Genomic DNA, 18,887 nt, shown 5'->3' on the forward strand with positions numbered 1-18,887 from the left:
CCCAGCTTATGCTTCCCCCTCCCTGTGTCCTCAAGTCCATTCTCCACGTCTGCATCCTTATTCCTGTCCTGCCCCTAGGTTCTTCAGAACCATTTTTTTCTTTTTTAGATTCCATATATATGTGTTAGCATACGGTATTTATTTTTCTCTTTTTGACTTACTTCACTCTGTATGACAGTCTCTAGGTCCATCCACCTCACTACAAATAACTCAATTTCTTTTCTTTTTATGGCTGAGTAATATTCCATTGTATATACGTGCCACATCTTTATCCATTCATCTGTTGATGGACACTTAGGTTGCTTCCATGACCTGGCTATTGTAAAAAGTGCTGCAGTGAATATTGTGACACATGACTCTTTTTGAATTATGGTTTTCTCAGGGTATATGCCCAGTAGTGGGATTGCTGGGTCATATGGTAGTTCTATTTTTAGTTTTTTAAGGAAACTCCATACTGTTCTCCATAGTGGCTGTATCAATTTACATTCCCACCAGCAGTGCAAGAGGGTTCCCTTTTCTCCACACCCTCTCCAGCATTTATTGTTTGTAGATTTTTTGATGATGGCCAAAACACAAATTTTTTCTTATCTCTTAGTGACTTCAGTTCTTCAGTAAATGGACACATTTCCCTTTACTTGTTTTCTGATACTTGTAAAAAATTATTCTCATTCATTTTTGATACAGTTATTCCTAACCTTTTAGTTTTTGCTTAAATCAACCTTGGGTGTGTTGCTTTATGATCTTGCTTCTACTATGTTCATACAAATAACACACAGTGTACTGACTGCACTCACTAATCATTTGTATGCAATGCCATCAAGTTCAATATAAGTTTCACTTTGGTAGGCAAATATCAACTTGACTATTGTACAGAGGCTGTCATGTAAGTTCTAATACCTCAGTTGGTTCTAATACGTTTCATTTGCCCTCAAAGGACTAAATTTGCTGACAGCAAATTAAAGACAAGAAAAAAACAAAATATTTTAGTAGAACAGGAAAAATTGAAAGTGTATTATATAAGAATATCAAGTAGCGATAATAGTAAATCCACTAGCAGTTCTTCTTAGTAGAGTAATATTTAAATGATTCATTTAGTTATTTAAATAAATTATTCATTGTCACCTAAAATCTGTTTCAAACTTTGAAATAATTTTGATTTGGTTTGGTTTGATTAAATGATATAACTCACTGTTACCTAAAATTTTGTCATTGGACACATTTCCATGCAATAGTAGTTAAGCCTTTGTAAATGACAAATGTTAAAAGGCACCTAAACTTTTAAAAAGTAGCAAATTTATTTGATTAGAAGAAATGTTGATATTCTTTATTTCATGAAAAACAATGACATGATATGTTTTTTACATGAAATATACACTCTCTCCAATGAACATGATATTTTGATTCATAGAGAGAAATTTGTACCACAGAATAACACCACATTTTGTCTTGAGTTTGTTTTTAAGATAACTTTCTGCAAAAATAAAACTCCATTATGAATTCTTAAATTCAGTATTTGATTAAAAATTTATAATAGATGTGCCCACCATTTAACCAGAAAAACAAGAAACTGTTAACAATTTGATAGATTAGTGAACTTTTATAATGGACAGGTAACAGGCATAGTTATAATGGTGCCTAAATGATATTCTTAAACTTAATTTGTCAGAATGTGTTTAAATTTTAATGTTGTTTTTATACATGAAAAGATTTAGAGTTTAGAATCCTAATAGGCACATCTATGTGAAACAAAGCTTTTGACTTTGTTTTGGTTAAATATGTAAAACTTTTAATTCTAATGGTATCTAACATCCTTTTATATCTAGTATTGTTTGAAACTGAAATTATAAAGGCATATATCCATATTTAGAATTCATTTAAATTTTCAAATAACCCTATTTAAGGCTAGATCATTAAACCTTGTGCATTTATATGTTTATGTGTGTGCACATCTATATCTGGGTATGTGTTAGAGGATATTTAGCTTATTTGCATACACAAGTATGTGTGTTTGTGTGTGTGTAAATGTTTATACATCTATTTGTAACTATATGTATGTATGTATGCCAACATGTTGGAAACTAGCAACTAACCTATTGTTGTTCTTTCCTCCCAAATTCTGGGTTCTAGAATCTGCTTTTCTCATATCAACCACCACAGTCATCCAGCCGTTTTTCAGTCTCCCAGACTGGTGACCTCACTATTACTAATGTCCAGCGATCTGATGTTGGTTATTATATCTGCCAGACTTTAAATGTTGCCGGAAGTATCATCACAAAAGCATATTTGGAAGTTACCGATGGTAAAGTAGAGCATTTTATTTCAAAATGTCCAAGTTTGGCTTAGGGTCTAAAGAGAGTGCCAGTAAATGCATTTATTTTCAACTTTGTATCCTTTCTTCCAGCAATTTTGGTGTAATGTGAAAAGGATGAAGATACAGTGATTAAATGTAAAATCATTCTTATTTTAACTTGGCTATACTATAAACTTCTAGCATCAAATTACATTCATAAAAGCCTAGCAATTATACAAGGAAAGTTTACACTGAGTAATTGTACGTAGGACTGTGTCCATGTTTTGGAAAATGCGAAGTTATTTTAAAATCTCTTAGTGTAAAATATCATCCTTTTTCTTTCCTCCCTACTAAGGAGATAAGATGAATTGTTGACAAATCCAACTCACAATTCATGATGAGTAAGTTTTTCTTAGTAATGTGGTTTTGTTCTATTTATCAACTCTTCTAAGCATGATTAATTAATACCAAATATATTATAAAAATGCAGTAATGGAGAAAATCTCCAAACCATAAGATGGAGAGTAGTAAGAAGAAAAGAAACTATAAGTAAGCATGTAAATATATTAAATATATATACATATGTGTATATAACGGGTTTCCCTGCTCTCCAAAAGTAGAGCATTCCTATGAAACCTTTTGTAAGCCAAAGAAATGGCATCAAGTGAAGAAGCAATTTCCTCTTTTCATAAAAATGAAAATCCAGTTCAGATTTATTTTGATTAGTGGGCACATGTACTAATGTAGGTCTTTCATAAAAGCAAAGTGGCTTAAAATGAACTTTCAAAAAATGCACAGTACCTGTATACACATATGTATATATACATAAAATAAACATATATACATTCTTTTTGTTGCTGTATAGTATTCCATTGTATAAATAGCTCACAATTTATTTTTGGACCCTTTATTGATGGGTTGTTTTCAGTTTAGGGCTTTTATTAATAAAGCTAAATATTTCTGTATAAATCTATGGGTGGGCGTGTGCACTCAGTTATCTTGTTTGCCTTTTGGTGGATGCATATACTCATTTTTCTCTCTCGTTTTTTTTTTCATTTTCCCATGTATTCCAGATACAAATCTTTGTCCGATATATGTATTATAAATATTTCTTCCCAGTCATTCTATTAATGATTTTGTTTGTTTGTTTGTTTGTTTGTGGTACGTGGGCCTCTCACTGTTGTGGCCTCTCCCGTTGCGGAGCACAGGCTCCGGACGCGCAGGCTCAGCGGCCACGGCTCACGGGCCTAGCCGCTCCGCGGCATGTGGGATCTTCCCGGACCGGGGCATGAACCCGTGTCCCCTGCATCAGCAGGCGGACTCTCAACCACTGCACCACCAGGGAAGCCCTCTTAATGATGATTTTAAGGCTTAAGTAACTAATTTTAATGAGGACCAATGTATTATTTTTTTTTTTTATACGTGGTGCTTTTAGTTCCCTAATCTACCTTGAAACTGTGAGGATATTCTCCTGTGTTTTTTCTGGAATCTTTATTGTCTGTACTTTTGAGATTTAAGTTTTTAATCTGTCTTGAACTAATTTTTGTGTATAGTGTAAAATAAGGGTCAAAATTCCTTTTCTTCCCTTATATGGATACTAATTGTTTCAGCATCACTTATTGAAAAGACAGCCCTTTCCCCACTGAATTGCAGTGGCATCTTAATCATAATTCAAATGAGCATACATGTAGTGGCCTACTTCTGTTCTCTCTGTTATATTCCATTCATCTATTTATGCAAGTATGTATGGTCTTAATTATTATAGCTTTGTAGTAAGTCTTACACACTGTTAGTGTAAGTCTCCAACTTTGTTTTTCTTGTTTTGGGTTGGCTGTTAGAGGTCCTCTACATTTTTTTTATAAATTTTAAAATCAACTTTTCAATTTCCATACACACACACACACACACACACACACACACACACACACATTTTAACATCCTAAACAAACAAAAAAATCAGAATTTTAATTTTGTTTCCACTTAAATTATTGAACAATTTAAGGAGAATTAACATCTTAACAATCTGAGTCTTCCAATTTAGGGAATTTATCTGTCCAATCAAGTTAAATATATACCCAGTATCCACCAAGGTCTGACACATGGTAGACTCTCAATGGATATTTTTTGAATAAGTGAATGAAACAAAGAAGGAAGGAATGAAGAGCTAGCTGTTGGTTAAGTCAGAATTAAAAATTAAGATTTTCTCACTCAAAAGTCTACACTCTTAACACTATCTATGATATATATTATATATCTACTGCCCTAATACGTTAGAATGACCTAAAATGTTTTTACAGTTTCTTACATACATTAGAGCTATTAAGTGATGATTGTGAAGACCATGTAATGAATATAATGATTAATATAATCAATATATAGGAAAAGTAGAACATAGATTTGCACATATGTTTATGATTGCAACTTTATAAAGCAACTTGTATGTAAGGATATACATTAAAAAAGGCCAAAGAAAACTATAATAAAATATTTTCAAATATCTCTTATTATTCTCATAATTGAAAGCAAAACTTTCTAGGTGCCTTTTGACATGGCCTTATGGTGAATGGTTATATTTGTGAGCATAGATCAAGCATGTCAACTTTTGCTAAACTAAAATGGAAACAAAACTCCTAAATTTGTGGATTTGGGGTTCATCCCTGATAGCCAATTCACTTCTAAAAGTTTCATCTTACAGTCTCTGGGGAGATTTAAGGTGATTTTGTGTTTGGTACTGTATTTTTAGTTTTGTTTTCTTTATTTTGGAGTCCATCAATATTGTACAAACAACTTACAACTATGGACTCATTCTTCATAGGTAAACTGTACTTACTGTGAGTGCTGATAATATCAGTATTTACTTATTACCAAATCAAGTCGAAGAGAGGTAATAGGCAGAGTATTTTCTGGAAACTATTTGACTTTAGTTTCTTGACTTTCTTTCTTTACTATTTGCAAACAGAACAAAGGCAAAGGCAGAATAAAACATGAGACACAGAATATGGTAGAGTAGCAGCTGTCTTTGAAATGTTGTTTTTCTGTAGCTGAGGCCTACCCCAAATCCTGTTTGACACAGGAACATAGAAATTCATATAACCTATTTAATTGAAAATGTTTCTTCTCTTAATTACTAGAACGTAAGAAGTAGTTAGTGATGATTAAATGACGTATAAAATCTAAAATCACTTGCATTAATCTCTCAAAAGTGATTGATATACAGTGGAAAAAGCATTAACTTTCTAATTACTAGCTATTTGCCAATGACTAACTCTTTGATTTGGACGAGTCACGTGAACTTTCAATGTTTCAGCTCCCTAATTGCTGAAATGAGGTAACAGTTTACAGCCTAACTCATGGGTGTTGAGATATGTTTACAAACTGATGGCAATTGTGATATATGACTCTGATGTTTGCTGGTTTTTAGATGTGAATTTTACATATTTAAACCAGTCAGTGTGTGTGTTATTCTGTATTCTTTTTCACCTAAAATTATTTTATGAATATTTTTATATGTATTAACATAGATTTTATGATTATTATTCTTGAGGTGACAAAAAATATGACTTCTGATGAAATACTCTCATTTCTTAGGGTCTTTAAATCTTTCATTGAACATGTGGAAAACTAGGTAAACTTTTATAAACCCTGCTCTAATAGGGTTACATCATCTGTTACACTCCTCATATCTGTACCACTACCACCACCATCACCACTATACTGATATTTATAATAAGAAATTTTTTTATTGGAGTATAATTGCTTTACAATGTTGTGTTAGTTTCTGCTGTACAATGCAGTGAATCAGCTATATGTATACCTATACCCGCTCCCTCTTGGACCTCCCTCCCACCCCTCCCATCCCTCCCATCTAGGTTGTCACAGAGCACCAAGCTGAGCGTCCTGTGCTTTACAGCATGTTCCCACTAGCTATCTGTTTTAAGCATGGTAGTGTATACATGTCAATCCTAACCTCCCAATTTGTCCCACCCTCCCCTTCCTCCGCTGTGTCCACATGTCCGTTCTCTACATCTACGTCTCTATTCCTGCCCTGCAAATAGGTTCATCTGTACCATTCTTCTAGATCCCACATATATGCGTTGATATATGATATCTGTTTTTCTCTTTCTAGCTTACTTCACTCTGTATGACAGACTGTAGGTCCATCCACATATCTACAAATGACCCAATTTTGTTCCTTTTTATGGCTGAGTAATATTCTATTGTATATATGTACCACATCTTCTTTATCCATTCATCTGTCGTTGGACACCTAGGTTGTTTCCATGTCCTGGCTTTTGTAAAGTTATTCAATGCCTCCTTTGTGCCAGGCATTATGCTAAGAACTTTAAACAGTTCAATAATTTCAAATCTGACTTCTTATTTTACAGATGAGGAAACTGAGGCAGAGAATGGTGAAAAGATATACCCAGATCCTTCAGATACTAACTAGCAGAACTGAGATTTTAAACAAAAGTTTGACACTACCAAATGTAAAATGGATAGCTGGTGGGAAGCAGCCGCATGGCACAGGGACGTCAGCTCGGTGCTTTGTGTCCACCTAGAGGGGTGGGATAGGGAGGGTGGGAGGGAGACGCAGGAGGGAGGAGATATAGGGATATATGTATACATATAGCTGATTCACTTTGTTATTCAGCAGAAACTAACACCATTGTGAAGCAATTATACTCCAAGAAAGATGTTAAAAATAAAACAGAAAAACAAAAACAAAAGTTTGCACTGTCCAGTATGGTAGGCACTTGCCACATGAGGCTATTTAAATTTGAATCAAAATTACTTAAAATTAAATAAAGCTACACATCCAGTTCCTCAATCACACCAGCCACACTCAGGTGCTCAGTAGCATTTGAAGCTCTTGGCTTCTGTACTGGAGAGCACAAATACGGAACATTTTCTTTTTACAGTGCTATGTCCTTCTGATTACAAAGTCCATGCACTTACTTTCTTTAAATCATATTTCTGTGTCTTACACATCCTATTTTATTACCTGATAATTCATTTTAATAATCCAAATGTGAGATATTAGACTCTATTTGAAGTTTTTCTCATAAATCCTAAACTTAGTGTTGACTGCTAAATGTACTACACATCTTAATTTGTGTAACTTTGAACATTTCATCAGTATTTTATTCTAATCTGTGACAACACCAAAATGTTTCATTGTCTTTACCTAAAAACATAAAATTGCTTTAGTGAACTTTTTTACCTCTGATTTACATATTACTATTTTATAGAAAAGGATCGTGATATCACAATTCATATAATTGTCTAGCTTTTTGCAATTAGCAAAGTACATGGAATATTTGTTATTCCATTTATATCTTCATAGCAATCCCCTGAGCTGGTTAGAGCAAGTATTATTATCCTCATGTTACAGGTAAAAAACCGAGACTTAGATAATTTAAGGAACTTGCCTAAAGACACATGACAGATGGTGTAGCCTGATAATCAACCCTGCTTCTCTTTTCTTGCTTTATTTTTGTAAAGTACCCAGTGTAAACCGGGAAGAAATCAATAACAGAGAAACAACATCATTAAACTGGGTTAGGATAGGATAAGGAAGTGAGGATGACGCTAAATATGATGCAAATATCAAAGAACTGTAAAGGTATAGAAAGTTGAATAAATCCCCGGATATTGGATTGTTTCTAAATATAACAAGACTACGAAATGTAAACCACTCTGTTACTGGATTTTATTATAATCAGTTATAAAGAAACACTCTGTTACTAATTCAGTTAATATCTGGAAATAAATATTCGTTCATTCTTATAATCAAGGGAACACAGGTGGTAGAGTCTTGTAAAAACCCCAGTGCACTAAAACACTTATCATTATTTTTTCATACTTACCAGGAGGGGCCTCTAATTTGATTTGAGCCAAAATCAACAGATAATGTAGAAAAGATTAAACGATTCTAAGCAAAGGAATTATTGGCTTACATGTTTCATCCATGGAGTATCTGAAACACTCCTGCCAAGTTTCAAACTCCAGCCTTCTAATATACCTCCACGGTATTAACAGATTTCACACCAGCAACCAAAGATGGAAGAGAATTGGAAGGGTGGAGTGAAACTGCACAGTTGCTGATTTCACTTTCTTGCTTTCTTGTTTTTCTTAGATTGAATGCCCAAAACTAATAATTATTGCATGATAAATGAGGAACAAATTGAAGTGTGACTCCAGCTTGTGAGAAATCTTTGGCGCATAAAACTTTGAACATGACACATCCAGCTTTGCAAATGGTTGCATCCAAAATTTAGTCACTCTGGCAACCAGTTTTGTTTAATCAGGCAATTTCTTAGAGTTGTGTTTTGAATATTTGTGACTTAAAATATTTTAAACTAATATTCAGAATTTTAAAGTTTAATAATGAAAAATGAACTTTATTTTTAATGTTTATTCATTTAAAAAACTATCTATGGAATTTCACCTAAATTGCCTATGTCAGGAGATCAGAACATCTCTCTAATGCAGGATTTATACTAGTTCCACTACAGTTGTTTTGGATTTTTTCCTAGAATTATGACTTTATTATCTCAGATAGAGTTTTTAGGTTTTAGATTTTTTCATATAATAAGAGTAATTTTATTTATATGTTATAAAAATGCCTTCCATTGTTTCCTTCCATGGGACATTAAAACTGTTAAGGTGATAGATTTAGCGAAAGTGCCTTCCCATTCCTATAATTCTGATATGGAAGTGTGTTATATCCTGGGTTAGGATATCCACTTCAATTATATTTTTGGATTAGCTTACCAAGAATATTTTTAGACAGTTTTCCAGTTTCTCTGAATTCACTATGTACTCTTTTAATAGAAAAAATTCCAAGATAAAAAGAGCTCAGTCATATTGATTGATCAGTTATCAAAGTCCAAAGCACATTTTTGAATCTAAAATTGTCAAGCATGCTGGTATGATACCATCATTCTTTCTGTTGGACTCAGAAAGATTATCAAGTTGGTTTGGGGTCATTTATGAAAATCTGTCTTATACGATTCCTTGGGGTAGATGGGTTTTTTGTTGTTTTGTGTTTTACGTATTTTAAAGTTTAAAAAGCACAGTATTCCATTTCTCTCCACTATACATTTCCTTCACCATCCACAATCCTTATTTAGTCTCTGAACTCTTAAGTTAAGTAGGTCCCTTGACAATGCAGCAAGCCTAGTCAGTGGTTGGTCATTTGAAAGGAGTACATTTTAATATTCTGAATCAGTGCATCATAGAAATGCATTCTGAATAATGCATGTCTCCTACTTTAATTACTTGTTTAATTAGTTTGTTTCAAAGCCTAGAGCAACTGCTGTTGTTCGGATGATTAGAAAATTGCTTCCAGTTGCAGAAATCTATTTCCTGTTGTTTGTTCTGGCAGTGATCGCAGACCGACCTCCCCCAGTCATTCGACAGGGTCCTGTGAATCAGACTGTAGCAGTGGATGGTACTTTAGTGCTCAGCTGTGTGGCCACAGGCAGTCCAGTGCCCACAATTCTGTGGAGAAAGGATGGAGTCCTTGTTTCAACCCAAGATTCTCGAATCAAACAGCTGGAGACCGGAGTACTACAGATCCGATATGCTAAGGTAACTTGAAATGACACCCTGGGTTTCCCATTTTGTTCCACTTTGGTTTTGCCTCCAGCAACTAGTGTTGAAGTCTCAAATTTTAGAATCAATGAAATGTTAATAACAGTATTAATATATTTTTAATTTGATGCGTTATTCTTTCAGACATTTCACTGTGTATATTAAAGATGATTTGACTCATAATTTAACCCATGGCAAGTAGTTTAAGGTTTTATATGGAGGAGAAAAGGATGAGGATTTATGGGAGATAAAAATACCTTCCAAGTGGTGATGTGATGCATTCATTCCATATAGCATTTTTCAAAGATATCTTCCAGTATCATATTATGTGCCGTGTACTTGAAGAGTTCTTTTATTGTGAATATTTGGTTCAGAATTTTGCAATTACAGAATACTCTGCATGCAAACAATAAAGCAATGTACACATTGAATGTACATTTCAAATCAGAATATTAAATGATGAAAGCCCACAGGTTTGTGGGAACAATTTAGGGATTTACCTTCCCAGGGCATCACATCCCATACCTGTTCTTTCAGGACTGTGTTCTTTTGCTTTGATTTTTGTTTTCATTTTAGATCAAGATCAGACAAGCTCATGAGGCATATGAAAGAATAGCCTTGACAGCAATAAACATAAATTTCGATTGCTTTATTGCCTATTGTGGGCGGCTTCTTTGGAGTTTTGGATCAACATAGCAGTTCATTTTATGTGCCACGAAAGTTAATATGTTGTACTTTTATGTGACAATGATTGTGACTTTGTTATTACAATTGCCAGAGCAAGATGACAGCGTTTTTGTTTTATCTAACATTATTTGATGATAGAATTATTACCTTAGGCAGAGGTATATGGGTTCATTATGGTACTGATGATTTTAACATTGAACATGTGACCTGTGTTTGTTTTCTGGCAGTCAGTCTTTCAAAGGAAGAGAGAGCATCATTCCAGCTGGAGTTTGACTTTATACTTACGAAACTGCCTTAAGTTACAGGTTAAAAAAATAAAATGAGAAAAAAGAGTGAATGCTTTAAGAAGAAATCATTTTGTGTCTATCCATTTTCTATAAATATTTGTTTATCTCTGATATCCATATGGGTGTAACTCACATAACATATGAAATAGCAAGAATAGTCACTGGCTAAATTTTATTAGCCCTATTACGTGACTTATTAAATATAAAGCTATAAATTAGTAATAAAGATTAACCCTTTGAAATTAAAGTTATATAGCTCATTGTTTACTGTGCGACACAGAAAATGGTGATGTTAATGCACTTAAATATTATATTTTTATTATACAGTTAGAATAACATTTTTGTCTTCTGTCTTCATGCAATATTTTACTTCACATTCAATAAAAACAAATTAAGAGGCAGTTTCTGGTTAGTGCTTTTTAATGCAAGTTATCCATATTCATGGACCATATACAAAACTATAATTGCTTTTTCAGCCCAGTGAGCTCTTGATTGTTCCAAATATTTATTTTGCATCTGTCTTCTCAGCTGGGTGACACTGGTCGGTACACCTGCATTGCATCAACCCCCAGCGGTGAAGCAACATGGAGTGCTTACATTGAAGTCCAAGGTAAATTCAATAGTATTTTACCTTAAAATAAAGCTTTTGTTTACTCACTGGTAAAAAGATGAAGAGCATGTCTTGATGTTTGAGTAGGTGGATGGGTATGATATCTACATTTATGTGCTTATCTGCGTAAACATCTTTTTCTTCTTTGTTAGAATTTGGAGTTCCAGTTCAGCCTCCAAGACCCACCGACCCAAATTTAATCCCTAGTGCCCCCTCAAAACCTGAAGTTACAGATGTCAGCCGAAATACAGTAACGTTGTCATGGCAACCAAATTTGAATTCAGGTGCTACTCCAACATCTTATATTATAGAAGCCTTCAGGTAGAGTGAAGACGATGTTTCCTAGTTGTTCTCTCTTTTGATTTACCATTAAATATGCATGTTCTAACTTGTGTATCTATCCTTAGCCATGCATCTGGCAGCAGCTGGCAGACCGTAGCAGAGAATGTGAAAACAGAAACATTTGCCATTAAAGGACTCAAACCTAATGCAATTTACCTTTTCCTTGTGAGGGCAGCAAATGCATATGGAATTAGTGATCCAAGCCAGATATCAGACCCAGTGAAAACACAAGGTAAATATTGATTTACTCAGCCTTGAGACATCTACTTATCTTTAGATGTTATAATTTTACAAGTAACTCATTTGTACTACATGCTAGGATTGTATATTTAACATAGATCTATTATCCAAGTTGCTCAATTAATTTTTAATACACAGTGTCTGCATACTTTCTTATTTTCTGGACTAAGCACTCCAAGACAAGATGAATAACAGAGAAATTGTTTCTCATTTTATAAATCACAAATCCAATGAGCAAAAATATTATGTGAATATTTTTGTATTATTTTCAATTTTTTGATTTTTAAATATGACTATATGTGGGTGTAAAATTTTAATCACGTAATTGTTTTTAAAATTGAGTAAATTTTATGTATGTTGAGATTAATACTCATGACCTCCTGGATGAGTTTTGAACATTGCAACCATTGCAAAAATAATTTAGGTCTGTATGTTGTTTCTCCTATCTTTCATTGCCAATCATGTGAACCATGATATATTAAACTTTTAAATGGAAATCATGTATATTTTCGTCAAAGCTGGGTTAAAGAAACAGATAAAAGGAAAAATGAACGTGTTGAAGCTGCTTCTAAAAAGATTTGAAATTGGAAATTTTTTCACTTGGACCACATTCTGGATACACTGCTTTTTATTGTCTTTCATGAATAGGAATTATTATTATTATTATTATTTGTGTGTGTGTGTGTGTGTGTGTGTGGTACACGGGCCTCTCACTGTCGTGGCCTCTCCCGTTGCGGAGCACAGGCTCCGGACACGCAGGCTCAGCGGCCATGGCTCACGGGCCCAGCCGCTCCACGGCATGTGAGATCTTCCCGGACTGGGGCACGAACCTGTGTCCCCTGCATCGGCAGGTGGACTCTCAACCACTGCGCCACCAGGGAAGGCCAGGAATTATTTTTAGCTTTCAACAGATTATTATCTCCTACCCACCCTCTTGCTCCTCCTGTTATTTTAATGTTTTAATAGTAGTAAAATTTATATATTAAAAAAAGATGAATTTGAATCAACCTTTACCTTTTTTTAAACATATTGTCATCACAATTAAAATATACTTTATTAATATAAGATTAATAAAGAAAGGTAATTCTAGATGGTAGGAATTAGAAATATAAAATTCTTTTCTTAACATACAGAGGAATCATAATGTCTCTATCTTAATTCATATATTTCCAAAGGAAAAATGGAAACTTAGTTACAGTGACAGAAACAAATTGCACACAAAAGTATTGAAAGATTTAAATTACTTTTTCCTGGTTTGGGAGAGGGTCTGCCAGCCATGTTGCATGTTTTGTCTTCTCCAGTGAGTATATAAGCAATCTTTTGGGAAGGACTTTTTGTTTCAGAATTCACTGAGAGAGCAAACTGAGTTGTAGAACATGCCCATGTCTGTTTCTTGCTGTGTGAAATCAACACACCCAAATGCATATATTTGCTATTATGAGTCACTTCACCAGTAGCTTTAATATTCTTGGAGCCTGCCTTAAGGCAGTTTGAGGTTTTCAATATTAGATACGCATTTGTAAAGAATGCAGAAACTATGACAGCTGTAAAGTGAACTTAAACTTTTGTCCCCAGTACAGTGGCCTCTACCCAGTAGACCTTAGGAAAAGTTTTTCATTAACTGCAGTTCTGTCACATACTCATATGAATGATTTTGTAAAATATATCCTCAACTCTTAAGCGAGGAGGTAGTCAACATCTTATCAGTGAGTTAATTTAAGTTTTTTAAAAAATTTAATCAACTTACCTTTATACATGATAGCTAGTAGAACAACTTAAAGGAAACAAACCCATGTCAACTGGAAAACTGGAAACATAGTGAAACAGTCATACAATTGTGAAATCAAAGAATTTTTCATCTCAGCTCTTCAACCTACTAGCAAGTTAGTATGTTCCCTGAGCATCGGCTCCCTCATCTATATAATGGGGCTAAAAAATCCCTACTCCACAAGATTGGACAAGGATTAAATTAGCCAATTTATGAATATACAGGGCTCATATTTCTTTTATATTATATGCCATAAGACTGTCATTGGACTTGTATTTCTTTCACTGTCTGGAATAAAAACAGAGGAAGTTCATAAAATTTGAGAAACACAGCTAGTGTGCTGAGTGAGAAAACCAGAATTAAATGTATCTCGACAGTCTGGAATGATGGGCCAGCACTAACAAGATTAAAATTAATGGAGCAAATGTATAAGTCTGGTACTTGAACTTAGGTTTAAAAAATTAGCTGTAGGGGCTTCCCTGGTGGCGCAGCGGTTGAGAATCTGCCTGCCAATGCAGGGTATACGGGTTCGAGCCCTGGTCTGGGAGGATCCCACATGCCGTGGAGCAACTAGGCCTGTGAGCCACAACTACTGAGCCTGCGCATCTGGAGCCTGTGCTCCGCAACGAGAGAGGCCACAACAGTGAGAGGCCCGCGCACCGCGATGAAGAGTGGCCCCCACTTGCCACAACTAGAGAAAGCCCTCGCACAGAAACGAAGACCCAACACAGCAAAAATAAAATAATTAATTAATAAACTCCTACCCCCAACATCTTCTTTAAAAAAAAAAAAAAATTAGCTGTAGAATAGGCTGAGGCTACTCGGCTTAAAAAGAGAGTACATGAGTGTGTGTCAGGTGCGTCAGGATGACTTCAGTGTTGGAAGTCAATTAGCACACCTGTCTGAGCCAACGGAGTGAGTAGTTGTCGAAGAAACAAATCTAGTCTTAGCAGAATCATACGCAGATCAAAATCTGAACTGGTCAGATCACGAAGGGAGTAATGTGTCCTATTTTGAGCACTGCATTTTCAGGTAGACTTTTAAGAGGAAGACAGTGAGGATGGTTGGTGAGGCTGCACTAAAGGCTGAAAACCACATCATTGGAAAAGAAATCCAAAGACTTGGCACATTTAACCCCCAAAATAACAACGTTAGACTGGGCTTGACTTTTTCTTCCTTAATACTTTAAGAGTAAGATATGCTTATTCTAACTCCAGGCACCAAAACAAGCCAATGAGTGGAAGTTAACATTGAGGCAGATTTCATCGTCTAGTACTTAGACTGCTTTTGAGACACACCGAAGCCGAGCTGAGTCAGGCCATAGCAGGAGCCTGGGGAAGAACCTGGGAAAATCCAGTTGAAGGGTACAGGACGTGTAAGCAGTTAGGAGAAGAGCCAGGGGTAGAGGGAATTCAGGAAAGACTTTTTGGAAGTTGATTCACGAGGGAGCAGGCATAATTTCTTTAATTACTTCTGCAGCATGGCTGCAAAAATAGTCTTCCCCAAGTGGGCATTTCTATGAATGAGCTTGGTCTTAAACTTGCACAGATCCAGGGCATGGTTTCCTGTTCAGGAGTCAGGTAGACCTAGGTCGCAGTTGGAGTTGGAGCCCTGTCCCAGTGTAATCAAAATGTGCTTTCCCAAACACAAGATTTGATAATGCAAGGAAGATGACATGAGCACCTAGCAAGTGGGAGTGGGCTGGGGGGTAGACATTGCTGAGATGAGGGTAGTTGTTGCCACTGTTAGTACTATTCTTTATCCATGTTCTGTCCACACGGCATTCTTGAGCCCTATCTTTTAAAGAATATGCACACAGACATAGAATGTACAGAATATGTGTATACTATAGATAATAAGAGACCAGTTATTGTAAATAATGAAGGGGGGCCTGGATAATGCCCCCCCCCAGAGATTATGTATAGGGAGCTCCAATACTGGGGAAATAATGGGAGTAGAATCATATCTGAGATTTCCTCCAAGTTTAATTCTGAATGTTGGGAAGACCTTTCACATTATAATACCTTTCTTTCAGGAGGAGAAGGAAAGCAAGAACAATAAAGGGACCAATTAATACATGTCTCAATATTACATTATTAGACATTACTTTCCATTTTTCTTTCCGATGAGGAATTTTCTAAAATAATATTCTATTGCCAAAATGGTTACACTAGGGATTTTTCCTAGATTTCATGAAGGGATTAGCTGGCATGTTATCTCAACCAGAGAAATTAGAGATTGCCATGCAAATTATAGTAGTTACCTTTTAAAATGATTACTAAGACACTTCCTAAAAGGTAGACGATTCCCTGAGGATGGAAGTTTACATGTGAGAGAACATGTTTAGAAGCTAATATAGTATGTTTGATATGTGTGTGTTTTCCATACAGTAATTCACTTTAACTCAACTAATGTTTATTAACACATTCTATATGTATGGAACTGTGCTAGGTATTCTGGGTTCATAAAAATTGACCCAATCCCTACCTTCAAGAAGAGGACTTTATATGCCTTAAAAAATGCAGTTCTCACAAAAATCCCCTCCTCAGAAGTAGCTTCCATTGATATTGCCATTTGACAGATGAGGTAACTGAAAATAGTGAGGTTAAGAAATCTTCCCAATATTACATAGCTGTCGAGTTGCTAAGTTGGGGAAACTTATTTCTGTCTTATTTCTGTCTTATTCCAAGAGCTCGACTCTTACCCTAGAGATAGATGGTAGCTAAAGTTGTAGGAGCAATGGAGACCAGTAGAGAAGTAAATCTGCCTGAGATGGAAAAGTTACAATCAAGTGCTTTCTGACTCTAGTCTGTGAAAATAGGTAGCCTGAAGACCGATATGAGCCAAAGCTATTCCAAAGGCCTGATAAACTATGAGAAGCCAAAACTATCTCAGGTTTTCTCATTTTGCTTATTTATACGTTTATAAATGAAGGTTACTACATCTAAGGGTTTTGAATAGCACTCTTCTTTTTGCGGTACGCGGGCCTCTCCTGTTGCGGAGCACAGGCTCCAGACACGCAGGCTCAGCGACCATGGCTCACGGGCCCAGCCGCTCCGCCGCATGTGGGATCTTCCCGGACCGGGGCACGAACCCACGTCCTCTGCATCGGCAGGGGGACTTTCAACCACTGCACCACCAGGGAAGCCCCTGAATAGCACTCTTGTTCTGTCTTGTCTTTCATTTGCTTGCCTTCCATGGACTTCATCAAACATACTTACCAACCTCATTTTTTAAAATTTTTATTGGAGTATAGCTGACTTACACTGTTGTGTTAGTTTCAGGTGTACAGCAAAATGAATATTATATGCACATATGCATATGTCCACTCTCTTTTAGATTCTTTTTCCATATAGCTGACCTCGTTTTTTTTTTGTTTGGCCACGCCATGAGGCATGTGGGAATCTTAGTTCCCATCCAGGGATCGAACCCTTACCCCCTGCAGTGGAAGCTCAGAGTCTTTTTTTTTTTTTTTTTTCAGATCTGTTCTCTCTTTCTATGAGTTTGTTTGTTTGCTTGTTTGTTTTTGAAGTATAATTGACCTACAACACTGTGTTAGTTCCTGTTACGTAACATAGTCATTCGATATTTCTATACATTTCAAAGTGATCACCAGCATGTCTAGTTACCATATGTCAACATACAAAGACATTACATAGTTATTGACTACATATCCCACCCTGTGCATTTCATACCTGTGAGTCATTTATTTTGCAACTGGAAGTTTGCAAAGAGGTATGAACTTCCAGTTGACTTGCATTTTTAACCAAGAAACTTAGATCCCATGAATAAGGTGGTCTGGGGTAGTGAAAAGAGCATGCATGATTTGTGTCCAAAGGCCTGGCTTTTACTGCCTGCTCATGGATGCTGTGGCCTTGGAGCAGGTGTTCAGTCTTTCTGTAGCCAAGTTCCCTTCCTTGAACACTGGCAGCGCGGAGTCTTAACCATTGGACCACCAGGGAAGTCCCCAACCACATTTTTCATATTCATGTTTTTGTGTTCTATCCGACCTCAGTTCTTTAAAAGTATTTAATCATTCATAAAACTAAAATTCTTGTTTCTGTTGCTTGTGCGATGGAAAGTAATCCGGAATATATGTGCCAAGATACAGTACTTTGAGAAGGAGAATTATGGATATTAGAAAAATCTTAATTTTCTTCTCTTGTTCATCCTGTGTTCCCTTTTACTACTGTAAACAAAGCAAAGCATCTGTACTTAGAAAATCTCTTTAGAAACAGGCAATTTTTATCAAGTACAGACTTCTTAGTAAGTTTAACAAAACACCCTCTTGTTGGGAAAAAAGCGCAACATAAATGAACACTAGTAGCAATTTAATTCTTACTATGTTCTTGGTCTCCTTTCCAAAAATGTTGGTGTTCTTGAGATTTAGAACTCTTTATTGCACCTTTCTGACAGTGATACAATAACTAAACTAAACCAAACCATCAATTAAATAGATGTTAAGTACTCTTTTCTCATCAGATTTGTTTTGTTCTGTTCTATTCTGTTTTATTCTATCTTATCCTGTGCTATCCTGTTGTGTTGGTGGTTCCTGTATCCTCCATCATAACCATTAACTTATCATATATCTTATTTGGGAAGCTATCCGGGTTCGTGTTATACGGTGAGGATGTCTTTTTGTGCTTGCTTTTCACTTATGTGTGTCCATTCTCTCCATTACTCATCTGCTGTGCTGCAAATCCTGGCTCTTTTCTTTCTGGCATAGTTAGGATCAGTACAGAAGGTTGTGTAACAAACTCAGAGGAGATTGCATAGGCTTCTCATCTTTGGCAAGAAAGTGATCATTACATGACAGGAGGAGCCCTCAGATGCTGCTGTTTGCCATTGTTATCTTTGCCTCCTGCTCTTTATTGCTGTCTCCATGCCCTCTGCTTGTTGTCTCTCTCTATATGTCCTATCCTCCTGACTCCAGTAAAAAGGTTAAGTTGTTCCTATTTTATTCTGTATCACAGGTTGGAATTATCCTTCACAGTTGGAATGCTGCTTCTTTTCTGAGATTTTTCTATGAATGAAAGGATTGTTTCCCCCATGCTTTCATTCAAGTCA

General features: G+C 35.6%; 1 protein-coding gene across 1 annotated transcript in view; it reads left to right on the forward strand.

Annotated features, from left to right (window-relative positions):
* ROBO1 (roundabout guidance receptor 1) overlaps positions 1-18,887 on the forward strand; it is a gene marked incomplete at its 5' end in the record, with an annotated part of 773,404 nt that overhangs the window by 690,647 nt on the left and 63,870 nt on the right. Inside the window, 5 exon segments of the mRNA XM_082655117.1 lie at positions 2,128-2,299; positions 9,678-9,883; positions 11,389-11,470; positions 11,623-11,791; positions 11,878-12,044. Of these exon segments, the coding sequence (XP_082511243.1) occupies positions 2,128-2,299; positions 9,678-9,883; positions 11,389-11,470; positions 11,623-11,791; positions 11,878-12,044 (796 nt within the window).

Source organism: Grampus griseus (assembly GCF_964374135.1).
Source record: "Grampus griseus genome assembly, chromosome: 5".
NCBI lineage: Eukaryota > Metazoa > Chordata > Mammalia > Artiodactyla > Delphinidae > Grampus > Grampus griseus.